The sequence below is a fragment of the Fundulus heteroclitus genome, chromosome 7 (assembly GCF_011125445.2).
Source record: "Fundulus heteroclitus isolate FHET01 chromosome 7, MU-UCD_Fhet_4.1, whole genome shotgun sequence".
NCBI lineage: Eukaryota > Metazoa > Chordata > Actinopteri > Cyprinodontiformes > Fundulidae > Fundulus > Fundulus heteroclitus.
Window position 1 is genome coordinate 6,144,632 of NC_046367.1, and position 27,200 is coordinate 6,171,831.

Consider the following 27,200-nt stretch of genomic DNA (forward strand, 5'->3'; position numbering starts at 1 on the left):
TAGTTTGAGATGTGCATGCGTTTTGTGATGAGTGAAGAATGTGATGTCTAGCTATTAATATGCCCCCATTATAAAATAATGCTTTTTGCCCGCTTTGTCTGTCCGTGATTAGGAGTCTTATATTGAAATTGGAAAGGCTGTGTAAATCCATTTGCTGATGTGTGAGGACACTTCAGTGATACTTAGCTGGTCCAATCAAATTTTAATTAGAAAGCTAAAATTCTTTTTTTGGGGGGGGCAAAAAGTGTAGCCCTGTGTAAGGCAGATTCTTGTTAGCTCAAGGCTTGCCAAACTGAACTGTTGACTGGTGTGGTATTGATGGTTTATGGTGAGGTTTATCAACTAAAGTCCTTTAAGAAAAATAAAAAAAAACTATTGGGGATGTTTTCCAAAACCATCAAAAGCGACCCTCTTCATATGGGCAGCAATGTTGTCTCAGTACTCGCTGTAACATTGACTTCTCTAATCCTAAGTACCGGTCAGGGGACCCAGAAACATGAAGGAGCTGAGGATAGTGGACATCCTGATGAAGGCAAAAAGAGACACCAGGTCTGAACACAGCTTCAAAACACCACAAAACATCTTTGCAGCAGCTAACCTTAACCCTGTTTCTACCGTTCTTTTCCCTTCAGGAAACAAAACCTGTCGAAGAGAGAAATGAAGCGTGGAGAGATGCTGCTCTTGTGCCCAAAGAGGAGATTGCTAAGCAAATCTGTGAGCATAATAAACTGCTGAAGAAACCATTAAAAACGACTATATGTTTTTCTTCTTCATTTTCTTTCAAATCTGCAGCCTGTGATGAGGTGGACCTTAGTGAGGTGTGGTATGATGCTGAGGATGAAACTGCAGCTCCCTGGACAAGCAGCAGCTGTAGAGATCAGTCCAAATTCAGACATTGCTGATGGCCAAAGTTGGTGAACCTTCAGCCAAAGTTGGTGAACAATCCTCTGCATTTCCTCTCTTTAAATCCTGTCTCTGCTAATAGATGCAGAACCTGTCAATGATGAGAGCAGCTACTCAGTACTCTATGCATCCAACCTGCCTAGTAATGTGACCCAGGTGAGTGCTTCTTAATGTTCAGAAATGACATCAAATGTGTATTATGCTTTGTGGGAAAGTGGAAGATTTAGGTTTAAAGGTAATTTTGAAATCCTCACTGATTTAGGTGCAGTTTCTAATGCCCAGCAGATGACAGCACACTACCGTAAAGAAGCTTTTTAACTTCATTTACCCGATCTACCCGAGTTTGGGTCAAGCAGACAGGTGCACATTATGAGCTATTTTTAGATATGGGTCTAACACGGTGACTTTTTTTCCCCCACCCACATGCGTTTCAAGATGGGGCTTTAAGGTTTCTAAAACAAGTCGCAAAATAATTTTTTCACAAATACTTTTTGTTTTACAGTAGTGTAAGCAAACAAAATGAGATTTAAAGATCGACACATCATGTCGGGTTCTCCCGGAAATATGCAACAGCACACAGCCGTTCTTTGTTACCACCCCCTCATGGCTGTTATTGTTGTAAACTAAAGGCTCTTACCTTTCCAACAAGGGGTCGGGGAGCTATACTCTGACCATTTCCGCTGACACAATTTCCGTGCGTAAAATCTGTAGACACGGCTGCATTGAACTCAAATCACTTTACGCGCAGCCGCAAGCGCAGATTGCTGCGTTTATTCATGAATGTTTTTGGTGTTGTTTTTCTCTCATAATCATTAAATATAATAATGGCGGAGAAGAAGAAAACTAATGTTTGGAAAGCTTTGGAGGAAATTTGGCAGACCGGTGAGGGAGAAGTCAAAGAATCTTTAGACAGCAGCTTAGATTTTGAAGAGGAAGGAGGTGAGGAAATGCTTCTGAGAGACCTGGTTCACAAGGAAGTTGTGCTGTAACTTTTTAGTTTCAGCATCTTTACATTACATGTCTGCTATTTCAGGAGTGCACATGAATCCAGTAGGAAAAAATGCTGATCGTGTAATCAGAAAACTTTGCAAAGAATTCCCTGAGCCTTTATCTTCTTCAGTGCGAGATGTCTATTCTGCAGAGATCTGCAGTTGTAATATACATTTTGACAACAGACGTGGTCCTATAAAGTCTGATTTTGTTTGTTTACACTACTGTAAAACAAAAAGTATTTGTGAAAAAACAGTTTTGCGACTTCTTTTAGAAACTTTAAAGCCCCGTCCTGGAAGGGGTGAAAAACGTTGAAAAATATTGTCACAGTGTTTGGCCCTTATCTGAAAATAGCTCAGCATGCGCAACTGTTTGCTTGAACCGAACACGGGCTGATCGGGTAAATGAAGTTAAGGAAGTATCCCTGACCCTGCACAAATTTGTACCATGAGACGGAGAAACTAAATGCGCCTCAAGCTCATACACAATTCTGTGTAGGAAACGGGGCTTCATCGGGGCACTTTTTCTTAATTTTCTTTGATATAAATAGCTACGTCTCGTGTAAATTATATTTTGTGGATGGGCAACACTACAGGCATGCATTGAAGAAGCCATTGCAGTCAGATTTTATTACTTTCTTCCTCCCAAGGGACCTGCAGTAAAGCCACTAACTAGCATTAGTCAACACCCTTTTTTAATATGACTGTTTCAATGTAATGATTACATTAAGCTATGCTGGACACTTCGACCCTGCTTTCATCATATGGCAGTGTTTTCCCATACATGGACTCTACTTGGGCCGCCCACCCAAGTAAATTGAGACCTATCTATGAAGAGATATCTGCCCACCCCTTCAAAAAAAATTTTTTAAATTGAAATGAACTGTAGCGACCAGCATCAGCAGCCTACTTGATGCACCTACAACCAGATTGTCAAGCTGGTGTTTCAGAGCTAAGTAAACTTTTCCCATGACTGACTATTCGATAAAGTAGTTAGTTGCTGGAGCCCAGAAATTCAACGATGCGGAAAACATGGACAGACTCAGAGAATTTACAGTAAACAGTGAAACCCCCAATCTACCAAAAGAACAGAACTCTGCGGGGTCTCAGTGCACACTTGCCGTCAAATTGAAATATGAGCGCTAGCAAAGAGCTGATCACTTTTGTGAACAAACAAGTTTGTATGTATAGGGCGAAGTAGAGGGGCCCTCACTACCACTTATTATTGGCAACCGGTGTTCGTGCTCGGGGCTAATGAGGGAAGTAGAGCAGTTAGGAATGGAGCAGGCAAGATCAAAACAAACGCAGAGCTGCAGGTACATTCACACCGAACACGAAAGGCGCCAAACAGTCGCCACTTTTGCGTGCTGTCGCTCGCCTGCCGTCATACAACTCAGGCCAACCGCAGGCCTCCACTATTAGTTGTTGAATGAAAACAGCTTCATCTCCACCACAGTCCTTCACCCCACATCTCAGTCACATCCAGTTCCGATTGTTTGCTGTGAAGCCACAGTCCAACAACTGTCGCTTTGCATCCATCGCAGGTTTCGTGTTGCTCTGGCTTTTCTTTAATTTCCAAAATCTAGAATTGCCTCTGTGGCCTTGCTTAGCATGGCTTTGCCTCGCATCGTTCCTGTGTGGCACCTGTTCATAGGAATGTCATGTAAATCTGTTGCGCGGCCTGCCAAATTTGCGGTTGGTGCGAACGCACCATTACAGTCATGTACTTTAGAGTAAATAAAATTGGAATACATGTACAGAAATACATGTGGTTTTTTTATATTAAGGTTGTGGTTGTGCACATATTCTTATTTTTAATGGCAGATTAGCTTCCTACTCAACCTGTGAGGTGTCTTCTTCAGAGAACAAGCCAGGGGGAAGAAAATGTTTTTGTGGAGGCTGGTTATTGTAAATGGCGCTTGTAAATGGCGCTCTGTGGTCCTGACCTAAAGGTTAAAGTCTAAACAGTTTGTTTGCATGATATCTGGGGTCTGCAGATATGTTACTTGCCTTTTCCAGACCCTAGACTTGTACAAGTCCAGGATGGAGGGAAGGTCAGCCCTGATGTGAGCCAAACGATAGTGATTGACTCACGACAGATTAAATGATGGCAGTTAAGATGACCAGCTACTCATATGGAAAGATGTAATTCTTGAGTTGACATCGGCCCACCAGAGACTGTGTGTGTGTGTATGTATGTACTGTATGTATGTACCGTCAGAGCAGTACAGCATTGGAACAACATGGCGGAGGGTACCCCAGCAGATCAAAATGTTCTCCTACTAACAGCAATATTAAAGTTATGAGTTACCAGAAATGTTCCTCCGAAAAGTGATGCCCTTTTGCTGGGTTTTTATCCTTTACAAATATGTACATACGTACAGACAGTGCTTCTTTTAGTCTCAACCTCTTAACATTCACCCAAAAGGGTGGCTTTAGTAATGGCTTAGGTCACATTTAGTGTGCTATTTATAGTGCTTTAACTGTATTTTCTGTTTCTTTACATTTAAAGTAGGCGATTATTAGTGGGGGCTATTAATCTTCACACACTTAAACTAAGGCTAAAAATTCCAAACTTGATCTTAAACATTGTGGTAGGCTTATAAATGAACAAAGTTGAATATTAACCGCCTCCTAACAACAGCCATCAGGTTGTAAAGACTGTTAAACCCTGGGACAAAACAATATTACCATGCTGGACTAAGTGGAGTTGCTTTTAAAGGGGGTAGGAGCAGGGGAGAGCGCTGTGCAGGTCTGATGGTGCATGTTTGTATATGTGGGAGGGGGCGTTGACTGCGGTCTCTGTCAGACAGCAGCTCCCATTTCAGCAGTCGTTGCTCAACTTCAGGCCCAGTTCTCATTCATAAAACTGCAGATGGAATTGCGGACAAATCTGGGTATGTTTTTAAACGGGGACAGATCAACTGTCCCTGTTATTCAGAGACTTGTGGTCCATCTAGAAAAGCGGGTCCACAAGTTATCCATAACGCTCTCACTCATTGTTCCAATACGGGAGCTGTAACTTCCATATATCCATTATCTATACCAGCTTATCCGTGCAGGTTTGCAGGGATCTCCAGCGATCGAAGCACAGTTATTTTGTGGTAAACTATTTTAGGGCTTCCTTGATTTATAATATTTTGGTTTAAGCCACTGTAATGAGCAGTTGGTACAGGTAATTCCAGCTGTTCAGAGGTGAATCTGGCTGAAAGTCTGACCCTACAGCTCCTTCCCTGATTCAGAAAGGGTTCAGGGAGGAGCTTACGGCTGGCAGTCAGCTTTTCCAGGTTTTATTATTGATATGTAACCGTTCTCATCTCATTTGCATTTATTTGTTCTTGCATGACTGACATTTTTTTATATCTTAAACTTCAAGCCTGTCAGAAAGTTGCAGGTTCTCCACACTTTGTTTTCCATCGTTTTTTAAAAAGAAGTCTTAACACTTTTCGTTGTGTCATATGATAGAGATGCAGTAGACAGCTGCTTTAAAACCAAGCACTCACCCATTTTGGTTCCATCAATGCATCGGGGTCTACTGATATACACTTTTTGAGTTGTTGTGCAATTAGTGTTATTTGATAAACATTAGATTTCTTAAAATAATGTGTCGGTATTGTCCAGTGAACACCATCCCAATTGGTTTTGATATCAGGACAGTAGTTGAAAGAGTGATTTGAGCACTGGCATTCATCTAACTGCAAACTCTGCACACATATAGATTAAATGATTGGCAATGAATTTATTAACAGAAATAAATGCCCATCCAGTGATCGCATTTGTATAATGTTTACGTGAAATAGTGATATTTCAATCAGCAACTCTTCTTTTCTAGTGAAACCTAACTAAAACTAAGCAAAATGAAGATTAAACTAAGGACCTATGTACACAAAAAAGTACAAATAAAATGTTTTAAAACCAGTAGGATTCAATGAATTTAAGAATCTAGTGATGATCTTTAAATTAAAAAACAAACAATAATTTTAAAGAATTTGGAATAGGGTCAAATTAGCTTAATTAACTGCAGAACTACTGCAGAGGTGTAGTCTGACTTTCGGGTCAGGTTTCTCCTGCAAGCAGCCGAACAAAAGAGCCCAAACAGCTGGTTTCTGAGATGGCGGGCTGGCTGCTTTGATGTCTAATTTCACAGAAAACAGACTGTACTTAGCTTTGATTCCAGTCTGAGGAGCGTCTGTCCGATGTAAACTCCTCGCGGAGGTTCAATGGACAAAAGAGGTCGATTTCAATCAGGAGTAAGGCTTTATAGAGACTAAGGAGACATCCTGCTGTGAGGGCCCTTGACGGTCAGGGTCCTTAGAAAGTTCTTGCTGAAGCCCTACAGAGTGTAGGAAAGTGCAAATGCTTTGATGCCATGTGGGGAATCTCGTTATTCCTTCATTTTCTGTTGTGTTCTAGACTACGAGAGAGTGCTTGTTTATGTAAGGTTTTTCCATTAGAAAAAATGCTTAACAGTGGTTGTGAGGACCCAGAGCACTGAGGCAGACGCCAGGGGAACCAGAACCCCAGATGCCTGAAAGGAACACCCAGAGCAAAGGTGCCCAAGAGAGGCAAACACAGGGAAAGCTGCCTCCCCCATCCCAGGGAAGAGCAGAGATGAGGCCCAGCAAACGTTGAAGCCCCCTGGAGCTGCGGGTAGGAGCCCTTGGGCTCTGCCGGCAGCCAGCTATGCCACAGCAGATCCAGCCATGACTCAAGAGACCTAAGGCCCATAGGCGCCCTGCCCCTCAGCAGGGGCCCAGGCCCCTTGAAGCAGCCACCAAGGAGCGAGTTGACGCCCACCCTAGCACCCAGCACCGGACACAGAGGACCACCGGTGGGCCAAGGTGACGGCCAATAGAGGATAGCAGGACCGGGGGTGGGCTATACACTTAGTGGAGACCTGAGATGTCCCAGGAGAGTGGGCAGTCCAACACAAAACCACATACACATTCACACTTTCCCACCTTAGTGCTCCCACATGCAAACTCTCCTACAAAAAAGAAGGACGCAGTACACACACTTGCACGCACATCCTATACTTCCAGGTCACTTGGGAGGTGAAACCTAACATCAAGATGGGGGTCACCACAACCCAACCTACCTGGTCCATACTCCAGTCCTAACCCCCACCCCGATCCCAGCCCAGACGAAACCATGGGCCCATCCACCCGGAGATGGGACCAACATGAACCAAACCACAGCCCACCCCATAAACAGAGCAACAGCGCCAACCCCAGCCAAGACCACTAGGTGGCCGCCTCCTCCTCCAGGCCCCGGGCTCCGCATTACAATCTGAGAAGAGGGGTTTGAAAAAGACCTCAATCCTGCCTCTACCTGCCCAAATGTTGTGTTGTTGCATGTTGTTTTTAAGTGCGTGTAAAACTAAGAGGGCCAAAAAGCAGGAAGCCATCAGGGGTAAGGCCTGCACAATCAGCCCCCCCCCCCCCCCAATTAATGCCCTATATATGTGTGTTGTGAAAATGTTATAAATGAAAGTGTCTGAGATGTACAATTGGGGTCAAGGGCGTCATCAGACGGAGGCTGGGAAATCCTCCCCAGTGACTCCTACGTAAATGTGTGGCAGCGTGGTGGAGCAGGCAGAGGGAGGTGTCTGAGGATGGAGAGGAATGACTGGGGAGCAACATGCCTTACCAGGAATCCAGCTCCCTCACTGACTCCAATAGACACGCCAGTTCTCCAAAAACCCACCTAAAGTTGGAGGCTCCGCTAGCCACACCACCATAGTCCACAGGGCAAGAGACAGTTCTATTTTCAAAGGTCCTATAGGGGGAGCAACACTCAAAGAATACTCAGCGTGGCTTTAAGGCACAGCTGTCAAGATCCAGTCCTAAAGGGCCGGTGTCCTGCAATATTTTATCCCTTTGGGTTTATAGTTCTTGGGGGGAATCAGTGAATAACTGTATCGCAGTTGAAAGATCATTGTGCCTCAAGTTCCTTTTCATTGTGTTGTCTGTCCAGCTAATAGATCAACCACTCTCCAGCATCCAAAGAAGGAACGTTGTGTACATCTTGCCCTCTCCAAAGGGAACCTGCGTCCCTCAGCACTTTGGCACCATGGACAGCCTGGGCGCCCTGATGGCCGAGCTGATGCAACTCCACCCAGACATTGGTTGGCAGAGAATAATGGACGCTCTGATGGAGGCTAAGGGAACCCACCAAGGTGTCCTTGGCAGCCTGCCCCTCAGCACCATCAGAGATATGATCTCTGACCTGCTGACCAAATCAGCTACTGTTACCCAGACATGATGAAAGAAGGTGCACCTCACTTTTTGTTGTTTTTGTTGGAAAGTGCCGTATCTGCAGAAGCCATTTCTTTTAAGATTCACACAGTGAATCTTCAGTTAAAATAGGTTCAAAGATGTTGTTAGGCTCTTATGTTAAGATGTATTTGATGTTGTTCCTCCTAAATAAAGGCACATCCATGAATATTTTCTCCTGTGTTGTCCTTCACCTATCTGCAAGTAGCAGGCTTGTCTGAAACTGAACCAAGAACAATTGTCATTTAAAAACAAAATGTTTGCTAGATGTAATAGTTGGTATTATAATCTCACTATATTTCTCTGTAAATACAACATTGTTACAGTAAATAACGATATTCTCTCAAGAATATTAGCAGCAGCTTGCTTCTTCAAATATGTTACATATGCACTTTATATAAAGAGACATCAGTTTCTCAAATCTCAATGAAGTGTGTAGAAACCAGAAAGGGTGGGAGAAAAAGGGTAGGGGTAAAGCAGCATTAATCAGGTTACCTCTGCTGTCCCAAAAATGTAAATTGTTAGTATAGCACATCTCAACAAGATGATGAAAAGTACTTTACATGATGAAAACATAAAAAGTAAATTGTGGTGACAATGAAAGGAAAGAAATGTTGACTACAGACTAAAAATGTTTCAATTAATACACTGCTCAAAAAAATAAACAGAATACTTAACACAATGTAACTCCAAGTCAATCACACTTCAGTTAAATCAAAAGAGGCAACACTGATTGACAATCAGTTTCACCTGCTGCTGTGCAAATGAATAGACAGGTGGAAACTAGAGTCAGTTATCAAGATCCCATCCCTCCCCCCCCAATAAAGGAGAGGTTCTGCAGGTGGTGACCACAGCCCACTTCTTAGTTCCTCTGCTTTCTGGCAGATGTTTTGGTCACTTATGAATGCTGGTCGTACTTTCACTCTAGTGGTAGCAGAAGACGGAATCTACAACCCACACAACTGGCTCAGGTAGTGCAGCTCATCCAGGATGGTTCATCAATGCGAGCTGTGGCAAGACATCCACAGGCGGGGGTTATGCTTACAGCCCGACACCGTGGCAGGATGTTTGGCATTTACCAGAGAACACCAAGATTGGCAAATTCACCACTGGCACCCTGTGCTCTTCATAGATGAAAGCAAGTTCACACTGAACAGATGTGACAGAGTCTGGAGACGCTGTGGAGAACGTTCTGCTGCCTGCATAATCCTCCAGCATGATATATGCTGGTGTGGTTGGCCCTGGGTTCCTCCTAATGCAAGACGATGCTAGACCTCATGTGGCTGGAGTGTGTCAGTAGTTCCTGCAAGACGAAGGCGTTGATGCTATGGACCGGCCCGCCCCTTCCCCAGACCTGAATCCTCAGTCGGTGGTGAAACATGGTGTTGCACCACCTCCTGTCCAGAAGTTGGTGGATGTGTTAGTCCAGCTCTGGGAGGAGATCCTCAGGAGACCATCAGCCACCTCATCAGGAGCATGCCCAGGTGTTGTAGGGAGGTCATACAGTCACATGGAGGTCACACACACTACTGAGCCTCATTGTGACTTGTTTTAAGGACATTACATCAACGTTGGATTCGCCAGTATTGTGTTTTTCCACTTTAATTTTGAGTGTTGCTCCAAATCCAGACCTCCATGGGTTAATAAATTTGATTTCCCTTGATAATTTGTGTGGTTTTTATTGTCATCAAACACTTTCAATGTGCTAAGAATATTTAATTCATTAATTCGGATCTAGGATGTTATTTTGGTGTTCCCTTTATTTTTTGAGGGGTGTGTGTGTGTGTGTATTACCTGATTACTGCTAGCACCCACAGATGTAGACAAACAAGGCCATGGTGACTAAAGTGAATAGATGCCCCGATTTATGTGGAACCTGCATTTTTCTCTGGTGTCCCTTTGTCCTGCAAGCTAAAACAGTGGCTTGCATTTCACTGGGTCAGATTCTGAGAAGTCAAAAAATAATTACACATGCGCTTTTGAAATGAAGAGCGTAGAGCTGCAGTCATCAAAAGTGAGAGCTGCTTCGGCTATCAATCAATATGCAGCAGTGCTCCATGTCATGAGCAGCTGCATATTAATTCTGGCCAGATGGATGTAGTTCTGTCGAGCTCCACTAAACTCCTCACAAGCATCTGGGATCTGGGATTTCTCCATAGGTGACGTATTTCAGAAGGAGGGGCCTTATCAAAAATCCTTGCATATGATTGGATAAATCACTTGTCCGGCATCTTTATTGACACGCTACAAGCTCTTGCCATACCCGGTGGGGAGAAGGGCGAAAACATCGTTTCCACTAACAAAAGCCTTCAAAGCCATTCTCTGGTGTTCTTTTAAAGAACTAATGTTCAGTAGACTGGACAACACTGATGAAATAGCAGCATCAATGTTACTGCTTGCTTACTCGTTGCGAGCTGCCATTGTTGTCTGAATGAAAACCGTCGCTTCCCTGATACGTCAAATCTTCGAAAATCCCACCCGGCGATCCTGATTGGCTCGTCCATTTAATGTGGTATTGAAATCCCTTCCAATGGTAACGATTCCAGATGGATTAAAACGACAGGGAACACCTCAAAGTCTGCTAAAGCCAGGAGAGAGGGCTGGCAAAAATCAGCAGGCAAATAATGCTTAAATACTGTCCATGGTAGATGTTTCTATTACTTTCTACAGTATGAATTTTTGCATTTTAATAATTTGATATTTACTTTGTTCTTTTATATCAGAGCCTCCACAGGACCCATTAAAACATGGGGACAAGTACAAGTGAAAAACAAGAATATTCTACAAAATGGTAGCCTTAAATTATTATACTTTATTTTAAAAAGGCACTTGTTATGTCAAGAGATCCAAATTTCGGTGTCATTCCTTAGACACGGGAGGTAAAGGACACGGGCAATTGGTGAATTGTAACAAAAAAATTATTTATCCATAAAAAATTTAAATCTTCCTTTTCCAAGTCATCCATAGTTTACATGGTCAAAAACTGTATTGCTCCGTGTCTAAATAATCCATCCATTAGTGATGGGTTGATGAGGCGTCATGAAACGTTTTGACACATTACCAAGCTGCGTCGATACTGTGTCACTGAATACTGACACCTGCTGGACATTAAAAATCCCTACAGGTAACCTAGTTACCAGAAGGGTAACAATGCCATTACCATGGGTAAGAACATGGCAGTAGGGAGCACTATGGCGTGACCCAATCCAAATAGCATTGAAAAAGTATAGACACAAAAATGTAACAGTAAAAATGTATCCAATCTGTTCTCTCATTAAAAGGTTTGACTTTTGATTTTTCAGCATTCCTATTCCATTTTATATTTATTTTTTTTGCAGGCCTCCCAATGTTTCAATGTTTCAGTGCCGTGGGAGACCAGACAAATTATTGTGTGTTAATTTACCATGTTTGTCTTTCGTGTAACTTCATGCTGGTCTCTAATTATGTAAAGATTCTCCTTGGTGCGCAGCTTTTGGCACCGTAGCCATCAGTGTATAATTCATTAATTAATTTGTATAATTCTTCATCTAATCTAATTATTATTATTTTAATTTTATTTAATTATTATTTTTTTATGTTGGCGAGGCGGTATCGTGAGTTTGGCGAGGCGGCCGCCTCAGTAAGTGGAGAGCCGACGGCAGTTCGCCGCGCATTAGCAGCTGTAGGAGCTGTTGGACACAGCTGCGATCAACAACAATTATTTCGGATTTCCAGAGGACTTCACCATTGAAATTCGCGAGAGCTATTGTTGAAGCAACAATGCTCACGTGCATGGCAGTTGGATGTAACAATACATCGGGTAAAAGTGGAAAAAACATTAGTTCTATTTCATCCCTACTGACCGCCAGAGGCGGTGCTTCAAGCACTGAATGATCACTCTTGCGCTTGCACAGGTCGAGAATTAGTATCAACAAAGTCACCTGTGACCTACCGGTGATCAGCGGAAGCCTATATAGGCACCTGACACCGGTAGTTTAGTCCCTTCTCATCTTCTCTCATGCAGGTTTGTTGTGAGCTGTTCTTTCTACAGACACATGAGTTTTGTTGTATTACCGCTTTCTCCGTCAGCTCGCTGTCAGTAGCCCCGTGATCTTTTGTGGTCAAAGCTGCGGGCGTGCTCGCCCTCCAGGGGCTGCACGAGCGACAATTGTTGTGCCCATGGAACTCATCTGGTGTTTGGTGAGTCTGTTTTCTTTCATTTTCGGAACCCCGCGGGTAGCATCTTGCCCCGCTGGTGTTGCTTAAGTTAGCAGCTGGTGATGACTGCTCGTTTTGTTTACTTATCAGTGGAGTTTTCTGCCCGCTCTGAGTTGTTTGGTTACACATACTTGAAATGAGCTGTTGATATTTACCTCACCGGTGGTGTTTTCTGCCTGTGCTGAGTTCTTTGGTTTAACTTGTTTAAAACAAGTTGGTTACTGTTCATATTTACCTCGCTGGTGGCGTTTTCTGCCCGTGCTGAGTTCTTTGGTTTAACTTGATTAAAACAAGTTGGTTACTGTTCATATTTACCTCACCGGTGGCGTTTTCTGCCCGTGCTGAGTTCTTTGGTTAAACCTGATTGAAACAAGTTGGTTACTGTTTACAATTACCTCGCCAGTGGCGTTTTCTGCCCGTGCTGAGTCCTTTTGTTAAACCTAATTGAAACAAGCTGGTGGCTGTTTACATTACCTCCGCAGTGGCGTTTTCTGCCCGTGCTGTTTTTTTTTTTTAGTTCAACATAATTGAAACACCTGGTTTCCGTTTACATTTATCTCACTGGTGGCGATTTCTGCCCTTTCAGGTGGGTGACGTTGCTCCTGAGTACGGGCTCCATCACTGAGAGATGGAAACGTCTCTGTTGTTCCACTTGCTTAGCCCCTTTGCATCCTGAGGATGGTTATGACCTGTGCCCCCCTTGTCTGGGTGTTGACCACCTCAAGGAGGCGCTTATCGAGGCTGCCTGCTCCAATTGCAGCGTTCTGCCCCATGCAGCGCGGCTGGCTCGGCTGTCCTCAGTTGAAAAGCCTGTTCGCTGGATGGGCTCTTATCAACAGGAACAGCTGCCCCCTGGCCAGGGGTTATGCTCTAAACGCCCTGCCACAGACGCTCCGCTAACAGCTGGGAAGAAGTCCCGCCATTCGAGAGGTGGGCTGTCTTCTAAGGTAGATCAATTTTCCTCGGAGTTAGCCCAGTCTGCTCCAGTCTTTGCGACCTCCCCCTGTTCAGGAGTTGGTCTTGTCTCCAGCTACCAATGAAGCTTCAGTCCTCAATGAGGACGCCCTCTCGGTGGCGGCTTCTGACACCCTTTTTCGGGGGGAACCCCAGGTACATAGCCCACAGGTGTCGGATGTTGAATCCAACATCTCTCTGGGGGGCATGGGGGGAGTCAGTGGCAACTCCTATTAGAGCTGCCCTGGCACAGTTGCGGGTGGATTCTCCACAGGTCCACCTCCCACTTCTAGCGCCTTTTTCAGGTGCCGTGAGACTGGGACGGCCTTCTTCGCTGTACCGCCTTCAGAGGAATACATCAGGGAACTCCACACCTGCTGGTCTGATACTCGGGCTCTGTCTCACCCGACATCAGATGGAAGAGCCCTTGCCGCGATGCAGGAGGCCCCAAAGTTTGGGTTAGGGCAGATGCCAGCGGTGGAACCTTGCATTGCCTCCCTCATTGTTCCTCCGTTGACAGCGGGTGCTAGCTCGTAGAGGAGGCCCTACGAGCTAGCGCCCGCTGTCCACGGCCACAGTGTTGCATCACAGACGATCTGCTCTGCCGAGCCTACGATTCGGGTGCTAGGATGGGGCATATTGGGAACTCCCTCTCCCATTTATTGCTAGGTCTTGCATCTTCCCTGGAGGCAGGATCGCTTGACCAGTCGACTCAAGGCATGCTGGATGCGTCTCTTCAGGCTTTTGCCTTGATGTCAAGGGAGCTGGGCCGTACGTTGTCCACCCTGGTCCATGCTCGGCGTCAGGTGTGGCTGGCTCAGTCGCCACTCACTGAACCCTGCAGACGGACACTGCGCGCCTTGCCGGTGGTTCCAGGGAAACTTTTCTTCTCGGCTGCGGTCTAGGCTCTAGAACGCACTGCCCAGGCTTCTCGCACCAGGCAGCAGCTCGGGGGGCTCCACAGGCGTGACAGTCGGCCTGTGAATACTTGGGAAGCTTCTGGCTCAGGACCGCGGTCATCTCGTTTGTCTGTTGCCCCAACCTTGCCTCGAGATCCTGCTTCCAGGGTGACTCGAGCCCAGACAGTCCGGTCAGGGACTGTCCGTAAGGAGGAAGGCTTTGCCATCATGCTTCTGACCAAAGAGAAAACACGTTGTCTGTAGCCAACATTTGGAAGAACGATGTCTTCAAGATGACATGAGAGTGAGGATTTTTGGTAGGTTTTTCTTTTTTTATGATGTAGAATTTGCCGTAACCTTTGTTTACCCCATCAGAGCGGCGGAGGGATACGACGAACTTGGAAAGAGTGCTCACTGTTGTGAAGCCCACTTATTTTATAAGACTTTGGTCTTATTTTTTTCTAAAGTCACTTGTAAATTTTGTGAGTTGCGGGTTGCAGGTTTTTTTGGGCTTGTTTCTGAAAGTGAAGTTGATTGTTTGGGGTCTAAACTAAGTGATGCCGAAATATCCCTCCGCCTCTTAACGCATTGCAGCTCATCGTGACAGGAGCAGAGAGAAAACTCAGAAAGAGCCGATCTGGCCATATTTTCTGCAGTTTACGGTTGCAATAACTGATGATAACTGCTGAAAGTAGATTAGGCGGTGCAGATCACCATTTTGAGCAGAGATTGGTTCTAAAGATGAGTTTTATACTCATCTTATAACATTGCAGAACCCAAACCATAAACCGTACTTTAATGCTTATTTGTTGTCTTTTTATGTCTCTAAAATGTAAAATTAGGATTAATTTAAATTTAAATGCTTAATACCACGTCTATCTTTGTTTAAGAGGTTAAAAAAATATTTTGGCATGAAAACGGATATTTATTTACAAGGGGACAGATAGGGCATTGGGACTTGCTCTACAGCCGATACCGCACAGTGACGTCACAAACTGGGAGGGGCAGTACTGTTCTTCACCAAGATGGCGGCCCCCATAAAAGGACCTTTAAATGAAAATTACTCTTAATTAAAAAAGCGTATCATTTATTGAACGGTATGTAATAATTGTATATTTAAACATTGTTCTTTGTCTTTGAGATAATACCAAATTTAATCTGTCAATATCTGTTGTTTTCCCTTATCATCCAAAATTGAGTAACTCAATTACATTTTATGCACAACCTTAAGTTTAATGACCTGTGGTTGCCTATGCCTCTTGGGGTAGTTCTTTGTTTGGTAAATACCTCCTAAATGTTGAGAAGATAATGATGTGCCTCGAAAAAAAAAAAACTCTTAAGCCTACAGTGCTGACATAGATGTAGATGTACTGATTGCTTCTTTAATCAGCATGCTCATTAAACATGTTAAATAGGGGTGCATTTCACCTTTCCTAGGTCTTCTTTGTCTTAATGATGCATTTCACTATAATACCTTATCTATCTTATTTGCCCCCCCACATTTTAAAACCTTCCTACGCCCCTGCTGGGGTGCATGTGAGGTGGAAGGTTCTGAAACTGGTGAGACAGGCAAGACTAAACCCTGACACTAACTTTCCATAGGTCACACATGTGAAAGGCTCCTCAACTGTGCGAGTTCTCATGTGAATTTTTAAATAGCTTTTTAGACTAAAACATTTTTTACAATTCACACAGGTGAAAGGCTTATCACCTGTGTGAATTCTCATTTAAATTTGTAAACGCCAGTTTTTCCACAGGTCAAACATGTGTGAGCTCTCTCCTGTGTTTTTAAAGCGCTTTTAATCATCACTTTTTTCACAATTAACACATGTGAATGGCTTCTCACCTGTGTCAGTTCTTGTTATAATATAAAATTACTTCTACTACTGAAACTCTCTCCACAGGTTGCAAATTTGAAAGGATTCTGTTGTGCTATTACACACTGTTCAAAGTTATTTAATGTTTAATATATAACTCCTGGACTGTGTGGTATTGTCCGATGGGGCTCACATTAGGACAATAGTTGAAAGGAATGATTTGTGCACTGGCATTCTTTTAACAGCAAACTCTGCACATACGGAAGGAGCGACAACTTGCCTTCAAGTTCAAGAATTTGTTAACAGAAATAAAATGAACATCCAGAGAACATCACTATAGAATGCTGTTTATTTGAATTAACACTATATTTCAATCAACAAATCATCTCTACTAGGCAAGTGAAACTTAACTAAAACTACTAAGCAAAACGAAGATAAAAAAGAAGCCAAGGAACTATATACACACAAGAGAAGGAAAAAGATAAAATAAAATGATCATCATCAGAATGATTCAGTGATTCCTGGTTCACTGAAGATCTAAGTCAAAGAACCAAAGTTCACCTTAAAGAATGTGGAATGAGGTTAAATTAGCTTGACTAATTTAGAACAACATTTGGTATGTTTCAACCCATTCACAATGCAGATGCTGAGTTACACAAACAGGATTTGATAACATTTTACAGAACGATTTGCTCAGTAAAATCCATAACTTTAACTTTAGGACACTTGATTTTATTAATGTGATTATTATTCTGGGAAGCTAGGGGTCACTGTAACGATTGGTCGCTAAATGGGTTAATCCCAAAGTTACACATAACACCATTAAATCAACATTAATGTTCCATATTAATGCAGTATTAAGGCTGATAGCATTATCGAAAGATGGTGGAGTGAAATGAAACAAGCCTTATGTTGGAACGAACCAAATTTGAGTGGTAGCCCAAATGATAAGAGTACAGGAAGCTGATCGTTGAGTTAGTCCATGGGAAAGCTGGTTATCTCAGAAGCCACAGTGGCTATCTTGAGACATAGCCATGGGGAAAAGGCCCAGGGTCCTAGGCGGGTCTCTGGCCTGTGAAGGGGATCGCAGCATGGAGTCTCTGCACTCCTGCTGGATAGTGGCTCCGCTCCAAGGTCAGCTTTGTCCTGTACAGCTTAGACAGATCACCAATAGTTTGATTATAATAGTTTCACATAAAGCAGACTTTACTCAGCCTGGCTGACCCTGCAGATGCTTGTGAGTCTTTGAGTCCCATGCGGCCCATATCAATGCTCGTCTCCCCAGAGCGAACTCTCTCCTCGAGGGTCCACAGGAAAAGAGAAGGATAAGTCTGTGGCAACTTGGCTTTACAGTAACAGCACACTGCTGAGGGGGGGCAGTTCCTTGGTGCCTGTAAAAGTATCAAATTTCATTGCTTACAACTCAGTCACGATTTTTCCTCATGGCTTGATGGCACAAGAATTATCACCTGTATGAGTTCTTGTGTGACGTACCACACAATATTTTGTAGGAAAACCTTCCCCACAGGTCACGCAGGCGAAAGGCTTCTCACCTGTATGAGTTTTTCTATGAGCTACCAAACAACCTTTTCTAGTAAAACCTTTCCCACAGGTCACACAAGTGAAAGGCTTCTCACCTGTATGAGTTTTTGTGTGACGTACTAAACAACCTTTTCTAGTAAAACTTTTACCACAGGTCACACACGTGAAAGGCTTCTCACCTGTGTGAGTTCTCATGTGAGATTGTAAACAGTTTTGACTAAAACATTTTCCACAGGTCACACAGGCGAAAGGCTTCTCACCTGTGTGAATTCTCATGTGACAATTTAATTGATTTCTATATCTGAAACTCTTTCCACAGTTCACACATGGGAAAGGCTTCTCACCTGTGTGAGTTCTCATGTGATGATTTAAATAACGTCTCTTAATGAAACTCTTTCCACAGTTGACACATGTGAAAGGCTTCTCACCTGTGTGAGTTCTCATGTGATAAGTTAAACTACTTTTATCAACGAAACTCTTTCCACAGTTGACACATGTGAAAGGCTTCTCACCTGTGTGAGTTCTCATGTGAGTTTGTAAACAGCTTTTTTGGCTAAAACATTTTCCACAGTTCACACAGGTGAAAGGCTTCTCACCTGTGTGAGTTCTCATGTGACTTTCCAAATTATATTTTTGTGTAAAAGTTTTTCCACAGGTCACACATGTGAAAGGATTCTCACCTGTGTGAATTCTTGTGTGAATATTTAAACTGCCCTTTTCACTAAAACATTTTCCACAGGTCAAACATGTGAAAGGCTTTTCTTCTGTGTGAGCTCGCATGTGTGTTTTTAAAGTACTTTTGTTCCAAAAACCTTTCCCACAATTCACACATACGAAACGCTTCTCTTCTGTGTGAGCTCGCATGTGTGTTTTCAAAGAACTTTCGTTCCAAAAACCTTTCCCACAATTCACACATTCAAAACGCTTCTCACCTGTGTGCATTGTCATGTGACGTGCCAAATAACTTTTTTGTGTCAAAGTTTTTCCACAGGTCAAACATGTGAAAGGCTTCTCACCTGTATGAGTTCTCATGTGAATTTTTAAATGGCTACTATGACCAAAACATTTTCCACAGGTTGTACATGTGAAAGGCTTCTTAACCTTGTATGTTCTCATGTGTGTACTCGGGTGACTTTTTTGAGAAAAGTATATAGAACCAATTTGACAAGAATATCTATTTTGGTCGGGGTGAGTTTGCGTGTTTGTTTTTTGTTTTGAAACATCTGCAGTGCCCTTCTGCGGTCTGGTTTTCTCACATCTCTCATTTTGCTTCTGCTCTTCTCTCCGTTTTCCTGGGTCCTTATTATTGTTTCCTCCTTGATCCCAGTTCTCAACTTCTGGGGAGGCCTGAGAGATGAGTTGGGTCCTGTTATGTTCTGTTTCATTGTGGAGTCTTTGCACATAAGAAGGAATCGTTAAAATGTTGTCAGTCTCCTCTTTCAGCAAAATTTGCTTTTCAATCTGACTGACGCAGAGTCGCCTCTCTTCTTTCTTAAAGTTTTGATGTTCTTGTTCCTCTTGCTCCAGTTTTATCTGCAGAGGTTCTGCTTCCTCTTTATATAAAGAGGAGTTTCCCTCCTGGTTGCTGATCTCAGTGAGAACTCCCTCTACTTTACACACACAATATTTTTGGGAATCTGGAACAGAAAAAAAAACAGAGGCTTCTGAGTAAAAGAATGCACCATTCACTTTATGAAGATAAACAGTGTGGAATGAGGAAGCAGGAATCAAAGTCACAACTTTCAGTTTGCAAAATGACTATTCTCCCCATATAAGCCATAGTAACCCCAATACACAAAAAGCAGTTCTGAAATTCTTAATCAACCTTCCAAATTGTTAGTTTTTGAGAAAAATACAAGGTTCTACACCATCCACATGATCCAATGTTTTTTTTATAGCAACCAAAATACCCACATGTATTTCTGAGAGAGCAAGAGTCTTGGGGTGTCTCCTTCTAGATCCTGACCAGGGCATCACTGAGCTACCGGACAAGCTGAGGTGCAACCTAGTGGTATTGGATGGACCTAAATTTGGTCTTCCAGAGATGTTCTTTTGGTTTTACGTCATGGGAGCTTGAAGCCCAGTCAACAGTATCAATACTTTCATCCACCAGGAACAGTCTGCATACTCCATTTAAGGCCAGGTTTCATTATGCACCAGAAGGAACTTAGGACCCACTGCACCAGTGTTATGACTGTAGTCACAAGGTGCATTAATTATGTACATTAGGGATGTGCCGATACCAGATTTTTTCAAACCAAGTACGATTACAAGTACTTCAACTTCAGTACTTGCCGATACTGAGTACCGATACGAGTACTATTAAGTGCCATTAACTCCTCAGAATTAATTTGAAAATGTTTTATTTTCATTTGGCTCATTAAACAGAAACACACTTGAGTATTTTAATTGTATAGATCTGTCCTCTCATTATATTTTAAGACATAGAACACCACTTTTAGTCTAACCAACACTGTTAGTTTAACACAGATTTTAATATTTACTGAATAGTTTTAACAGCCTTGTCACAGTTTTTACAAACTGTGAATGAGCAACTGAGAAATTACATTATGCTTCTTGTAAAGCTTGTCTTTTAGGTCGGAAAGTGAGGGGCAAGTTTTTCTTGATGAAAAGCAACAGCTCTGCATTTGCTGCACTGAATCTGTTTCGGTCTTCATTTAAGATGTGTGAAACTGAGCTAAAAAGTCTCTCACTTTCCACACTGGTACCTCTGGGATATTTTAGCCAAAGCAGGAGACCGCATTTTATTAACACCCCAGAGCTGCAGTGGGTTTTCTTCCCGAGCAATTGTAGTCTCTCCAAGGTAGGTCTCTAACTGAATGGCAGCACCCACTGGGGTGGCATGGCTTTGTGAAGATGACTTTTGTTCTTCTGTTATCTCTTCAAACACTCTGTCCAGACTGCTGCTAGCTTGTGTTATATGAAGCCTTCTGGCAGGTGGCTCTTCCAGATTCTCCCTTGGCTCTGAAGTCCAGCATCCGTCATGGCTTTTATCATGTTTTTAGCATTATCATGTAGCACAACATGAATCAAAGTTTTGGGAACTCCCAACTTCCGGAGCGTCTCATCAAACACATTTGCGATGGCTTGGCTGGTGTGTGATCCCCAAAAATGTTTTGCATGCAAGACAGCCCTTTGCAGAATAAAATCTTTGTCAACCCATTGTGCAGTTAGGCTAATGAGTGACACCGGGCTAACGCCGCTCGTCCAGATATCAGTTGTCAAGCTAATCGCTGAAACGTCTCGCAAAAGGCTTTGGATGTGTCTCTTTACAAAGTCTTATAGTTTCGGTAGCTCCCGGTCAGTGATGTATTGGCGACTAGGAGTTTCATACGCCGGCTCCAGCACACTGAGAAGATTTCGGAATCCAATATTTTCAACGACGGATAATGGCTGATCATCGAGGGCAATGTATTGGGTAAGAGCTTCTGTTATCTTCATTGCGTGAGGATTGTCTCTGGACATCTTCTCCTGCTTCTTCAGCATTTGCGGCAAAGTTGGTTGTTGCAGTTTCCCACCGCCATGAGAGAACTATTTGTGTTCGGCGTCATGTTGTGTCCTAAGATGTTTTATCAGGTTACTTGTGCTGTAACTGCTAGGGTTAGTTCCTCTTCTTGATAACTTTGATTTACATATTTCGCAACTAGCCTTACTTTTGTCGTCCTCGTTTACTTGAAAATACTTCCAAATAGCGGACATGGCTAACTCCACCCATTTTGTGTTTACTCCCTCTTTTTCTATGCTCTGGCTGGCGGGTTCTTGACGTCACACTGCATTCTTCTTCGCTGCTTTTTCTTCTTCTTCTAGTATCTGATCGCAAACTAATGCTTTTTGTTAAAGAGAAAGGTATGCTAGTATCCGGTCCTGTAGTATCAGAACACATTTACGGATACAAGTACGAGTACAAACACGTGGTATCGGGAGAGATGCCGAGACCAGTATCGGTGCATTCCGATGTAAATGTGAGACAACCGGAGACAATGCATCGGTGGCCTACCCGGAGGTGACAACTACATAAGACAGTGATGCGGATTTACTGTCAGCCATCCTCTACTCATCCCAAACGGCTGCACCGTTTCTGCTGTTACGGTTAAGTCACTTTTGTAAAAGCACAATATCGAGTTGTAGGAGTGAGCTGACGTTTATGTTTTTATCTAGTTCCTCCTGTTTATTTAGGAAGGTAAGTTTTAATGTCACTGTTTATTTTCAAATAGGTAAGTTTGGGTTAATATTAAGATTAAGTCTCTTTTTTATTAAGTTTGGCATCATAGAACTTTTTGAATAAATGTCTATAGTCGCGTTTCTATTATTATTTTTTAAACACAAAAATTTTTATGTTTGCTCGAGGTGCTTTTAAACTTTTGCAATAAACAGTAAATGCGCTAAAGAGGAGATGGAAACATTTGCCGAATCAGTTCTGACATAGCGAACGTTTACATCGCGACTTATCAGCTGTTTCTGCTGCCGGCTTCTTCTCGGATAATCCCTTGCTTAGATAATCGCTTGAAAACTAGGCTGGAAGCAACCAGCTTTATTGAACTTTTTCAGAACAAAAGTTGATATACAGCACAGTATTTAAACATATTTAACTAAGTTTGCTGCTCGTCAACCTCCTCCCCGACCCACAGACCAAATAATCACACACAGGCATACATACACACACAAACGGTTACAAACCATTGTACCTAATGGTCAAAAGGGAAAAGAAAAAAAGTTAGTATAGTCTAGTCGTTCTCCAGATCATACTGAATGTTCAAAGAATCAATTTGCTGCAAGAAGGGATCCCAAGTGTCATGCAATAACTTAATTGAGGCACAAAATGAGAACCATAATTTTTCCAATTTGAGATTATGTAGTACCTCTCAAACCCAACGGACATGTTAGGGGGGAATGGGGAAGATTCCAGTTCAACAGAATCAGTCTGCGTGCAGGCAAAGTGGTAAACGCCAATGTTTGTTTAAATGCCTTTGGCTGATCCAGCATAGGAGGGACAAAAACGGCAACAAAGAACTTGGGACGATGGAACAGTGATAAGCTTTTCCCAACACATCAAAAATGAAAGTCCAAAAAGGCCTAGTCTGGGGCATGATCAGAACATATGTGCATGATTTGCTGGGGATAGATTACATCTGTTACAAGTGTCACTAACCCGAGGGAAAAACTCTAGCCAGTCTAGCATTAGTATAGTGAGCCCTAAAAAATACATTGCACTGAATACGTTTGTGGCACAAATGGATGACGCATGCACAAGGGACAAAGCATAATTCCAGTAAATAATGTTCAGTAAATTTAACATTAAGCCTTTCCTCCCAAGCACTTTTAGTTGCACTAACAGAGAGGTTGAGAATGCTAACCAAAGAGAACTACACAAACCTGAGATACATCCTTTAGCTACAGGGTCTGTAGAAATCAGAGTATTTAACAAGGTTTCTGGAGGACGATTTGGAAAAGGAGGAAATCATTTTTTTTAACAAAATCTAACCTGAAAAAAGCAAAAGAGATGATGGTTTGGGAGATTAAATCTAGTAGAAAGCTGTTCGAACAACGAAAATATGCCATCTATATATAAATCATTAACCAGCTTTATCCTTTCATCATGTCAGGGTTGGAATACTGGATCAGTTCTGGATGGCTCAAAGCAGAAGGGACAGAAAGTCCAAGTTTAATTCTGAACTGACTCCAAATTTTAAGAGAAGGAATGACCAATGGGAAACCAGTCAAACGCGGAACTGGAAGTTGTAAGCACAAAACTGAACGCAAGGAAAACAGAGACAGACTTTTCTCCAATTGCACCCAACCAGGTAGTGAATCTCTCTCATCACTCATCCAAAACAGAATCTTTTGCAAATTGGCTGTCCAATAATAGTACCCAAAGACTGGAGGGCAAATCACCCTTTATCCTTAGGAGAAAACCGATTTTCAAATTCTGGCTGGTTTGCCATCCCATAAAAAGGTCAGAATCAGTTTGTCCAACATTAAACAAGTAAAGAAAATTTGAAAGAATCACCATCAGTGGTAAGCGGAAAGGAGGAGGAGGGGGGGGGGGGGTTGCCATTCTAGTAAACAGCAGATGGTGTTACCCGGGTCACAACACCATTAAAGAACAGCTCTGTAGCCCGGATGTAGAACTGCTAGCCGTTGGACTCAGTCCATATTAGCTACCCAGAGATATATATATATTGTTAGGATATCAACGAGGTCAAGTGGAACGAGCTGTTTATCCTGGAGCTGTATGGCACACTTAGATAGCACTGACCCAAAAGATTGGCACATATCTATCAGATACCACCCTGGAGGTGACACAGTTTCTCTGCTGATGTCACAGTTTGGATGTGTACAGCCCTTGCATGGGTGTGTACCTAGATCCCTATATAATGTTTGTGTGATGAGCACTCGGGGCTTCTTGCCGATCAAGAGCCCATCAGCGCTGATGTGTCTGTAACTGTTTCTCTGTCTTTACGTAGATAAAATATAACTAAAAGTATACTTGTCTGTTTTATGCGTCCTACATTCAAGTAATAAGTAAGTGGGGGTCGCCTGACTGGGTAAAACGAGCTGGGCCCACCGAGGGTGTTTCACCTTAGACGGGGCACGGTGAAAACAGTAACAATATAAATATATATATATATATATACATACATACATACATACAAATAAATGGCCTTATAAAGAAAAAAAAAATAGGTGCCAGAACAATTGAAAACTTTAAATGACACTTATCCTTGAAACGACTATATTAAGCATAGATTGGTGGATGCAAATAATTTATGTAATAAACCATAAATAAAACACGGTATTATTGTGAGGCCCTGTATGTAATGTATGGCCACATCCATCAACACAGACTTGAATAATATTTTAATCAATACGCTGTAGGTATTTTTTGGAAGTTTGATTGGTTGTATAGCTGGGATTTTTATTTATTTTATCTGTTCTTTTACTGAGCTGTTCTTTGTTCTAATTACGATACTTCATAATGAATCAAAAAGAAGACTAAACTTTGAAGCAACAGCTCTTTGTATCAGATTCCGAGTTCAGCATGTAGCCAAAAAACCTTTCCTTCTATCAGTAAAACGTTAGTACCGCTGCTGTTTCATACCTATTCGGTGTAAGATTATCAGGGGGATCCGGCTGAGATCCAGCAGCCTGCGCTGATCATCCATCTCTTCCTCTGGCTTGATGTAGACCTCTTTGAACTCCATTAATTTTTCTTCAACAGGAGTCTCCTCTTCGTTGTTGATCTCTTTCTGCAGTAGAATTGAAGACATTTTCACTACACTCACATATTTACCTAAAACACTAAACTCCCTCATCAAATTAGAAAAGGCCCGTTTTACACAGTCCGATTTTAGCTATCTTATTAGCCCATTCTACGACCCACTATGCCATGTGGATAAAATTAACTTTAGTACTAACTCACCTTAGATGTGTGCACGTTGTACGCACATGTCTTGTGAAGGGGTCTTCTTCTTCTTCTTCTTATTCTTGAGTTTATTGGCGGTTAGCAAACAACTTTCCGGTGTGCATTACCGCCACCAACTGGTGAGGAGTGTGGGTCAAAATGGCCATACTCCCAAAGATACTTATATTTATGTATCTATATATCTATATCTATAATATTAAATTTACAAATACTAAATCCTCCCAATTATTCCTGTTATTATTAAATATTTAAATAAGTATTGATAACATTTATTTTTCGACTTTTTTCTGCAGAATATCTATTATATCAAATTTAATTTTCTCCTTATTAAGATCTCTAACCAAAATCCTTCTTTCCTCTTCATATTTCTTACAATACATCACTACATGTTCTACTGTTTCATCTTGTTCACAATATTCACATTTGCCCGACATATGCTTCCCTATTTTGAATAGTGTTTTATTTAATCCTGTGTGTCCAAATCTAAGTCTTGAAATAACTGTCTCCTCTCTTCTGATTCCTTCTGCTATCCTCATTTCTCCGACTTTCCGTTGAATCCTATACAGCCATCTTCCTCTCCTTTCTTCTTCCCATTGTTTTTGCCACCTTTCCTTCATTCTTTGTTTAATGATACTTTTAATTTCTGTCTTACTTAAATTAATCATCATATCAATAGTTCTATTTTTTGATGCTTCCTTAGCAATCTTATCTGCGATTTCATTTCCATTAATCCCTATATGTGCTGGTACCCAAATAAATATAACACTAATACCCATCATTTGAATTTGATATAGAATTTGCTGTATTTCAATTAATATATCTAATCTACTATCTGAAAAATTATTTTGTATACTAAGTAAAGCTGAACTCGAATCTGAACATAGAAATTGATCTTAGTGGTCTTACTTCCTCTATCCATTGTAATGCTAATAATATTGCTAATAATTCTCCTGTATATACTGATAATTCATTATTTATTCTCCTATTTACTTTGATATTGAACATAAAATGCAATACCTAACCTATCATTCACATTTTTAGATGCATCTGTATATATTTGAATATAACCATAATAACTATTAACATATTCCTGTATGAGTTTATGATTAATATTGCCTTCTTTTTTCTTTTCCAACCATGACAAATCTACTGTTGTTTCAGGTATGAGCCAGGGAGGGATTACTGATAACGGTACAGTTGGACTACATTTAATTTGATCTAACTCAAGTTCTTCTACTTTTTTTCCCACTATCCATCCAAAACTTCCTGTTTGTCTCCTCTCCCTTTCCCAACACGGCTGCAATATTTCTTTTGTAGGATGATTTTGAACATGTCCCTGTAAACTAATCCAGTAATTTAGCAACAGTTGTGTTCTCCTGATTTCCAGTGCCATTTCTCCAGTTTCAACCTGAAACGCTACAATAGATGTTGTTTTAAATGCTCCTGTAATTAACCTTAACGCTTGTGTTTGTATACCCTCTAACTTTTTAAGTGATGCACTTGCTGCTGATCCATAAACCACACTACCATAGTCTATTGCTGATCTTATTAATCCTGTATATATAGCCTTTAAAGCAGTTCTGTCTGCTCCCCACTCATGACCAACTAAACATCTCATAACATTCAAAACTTTTTTGCACTTATCAATAATTTTCTGAATATGAAATGTCCATGTAATTCTATCATCAAACCATAAACCAAGAAATTTAAAATTTTTAACCCTTCAATCAATCTCTTGATTATATAATTTAACCTTCACCATACTATTGATTTTTTCCCGAGTAACAAACACAGTTTTCGATTTTTCCACTGAAAGTTTGAATCCCCATTTATATGACCAATCTTCTATCTTATTAATAGCTTTTTGTAATTTCTTCACAATATATTCAGTATTTCGACCTCTCACCCAAATTGCCCCATCGTCTGCAAAAAGAGAACACCCAAACCCATTTTCTATATCTTTAAACACATCATTAATCATTATAGAAAAAAGTAACGGACTAATTATGCTTCCTTGAGGTGTTCCATTTTCAATAAAATATTTTGACGAATAACTCCTTCCTATTCTAACCTGTATTTTCCTTTGACTTAAAAAATCTTTTAACCATCTATATACTCTACCTTTAATATCCATCTTCACTAGTTTGATCATCAATCCTTCCCTCCACATCATATCGTAC

The 27,200-nt window shown here is 41.8% G+C and overlaps 2 protein-coding genes and 1 long non-coding RNA gene across 3 annotated transcripts in view; 2 read left to right on the top strand and 1 right to left on the bottom strand.

Moving 5' to 3' along the window:
* The window catches only part of rbm44 (RNA binding motif protein 44), a gene marked incomplete in the record, with an annotated part of 23,638 nt that extends 15,302 nt beyond the window's left edge, over nucleotides 1-8,336 (top strand). The window contains 1 exon segment of the mRNA XM_036138810.1: nucleotides 7,892-8,336. Coding sequence (XP_035994703.1) covers nucleotides 7,892-8,156 — 265 coding nt within the window.
* LOC118563668 lies at nucleotides 329-842 on the top strand. The gene is made up of 3 exons (XR_004931344.1): nucleotides 329-549; nucleotides 633-714; nucleotides 793-842. It is a non-coding gene; the product is annotated as an uncharacterized LOC118563668 (long non-coding RNA).
* Nucleotides 8,337-16,390: 8,054 nt separating the features above from the next.
* On the bottom strand, nucleotides 16,391-25,072 carry LOC105924871 (gastrula zinc finger protein XlCGF57.1). Its single transcript, XM_036138811.1, has 3 exons — nucleotides 25,018-25,072; nucleotides 24,697-24,844; nucleotides 16,391-19,213 (listed from the first exon to the last, which is right to left on the bottom strand). Exons 2-3 carry the CDS (start codon nucleotides 24,797-24,799, stop codon nucleotides 17,475-17,477), a joined length of 1,842 nt encoding a protein of 613 aa, XP_035994704.1. The 5' UTR covers nucleotides 24,800-24,844; nucleotides 25,018-25,072; the 3' UTR covers nucleotides 16,391-17,474.
* Nucleotides 25,073-27,200: the final 2,128 nt, after the last annotated feature.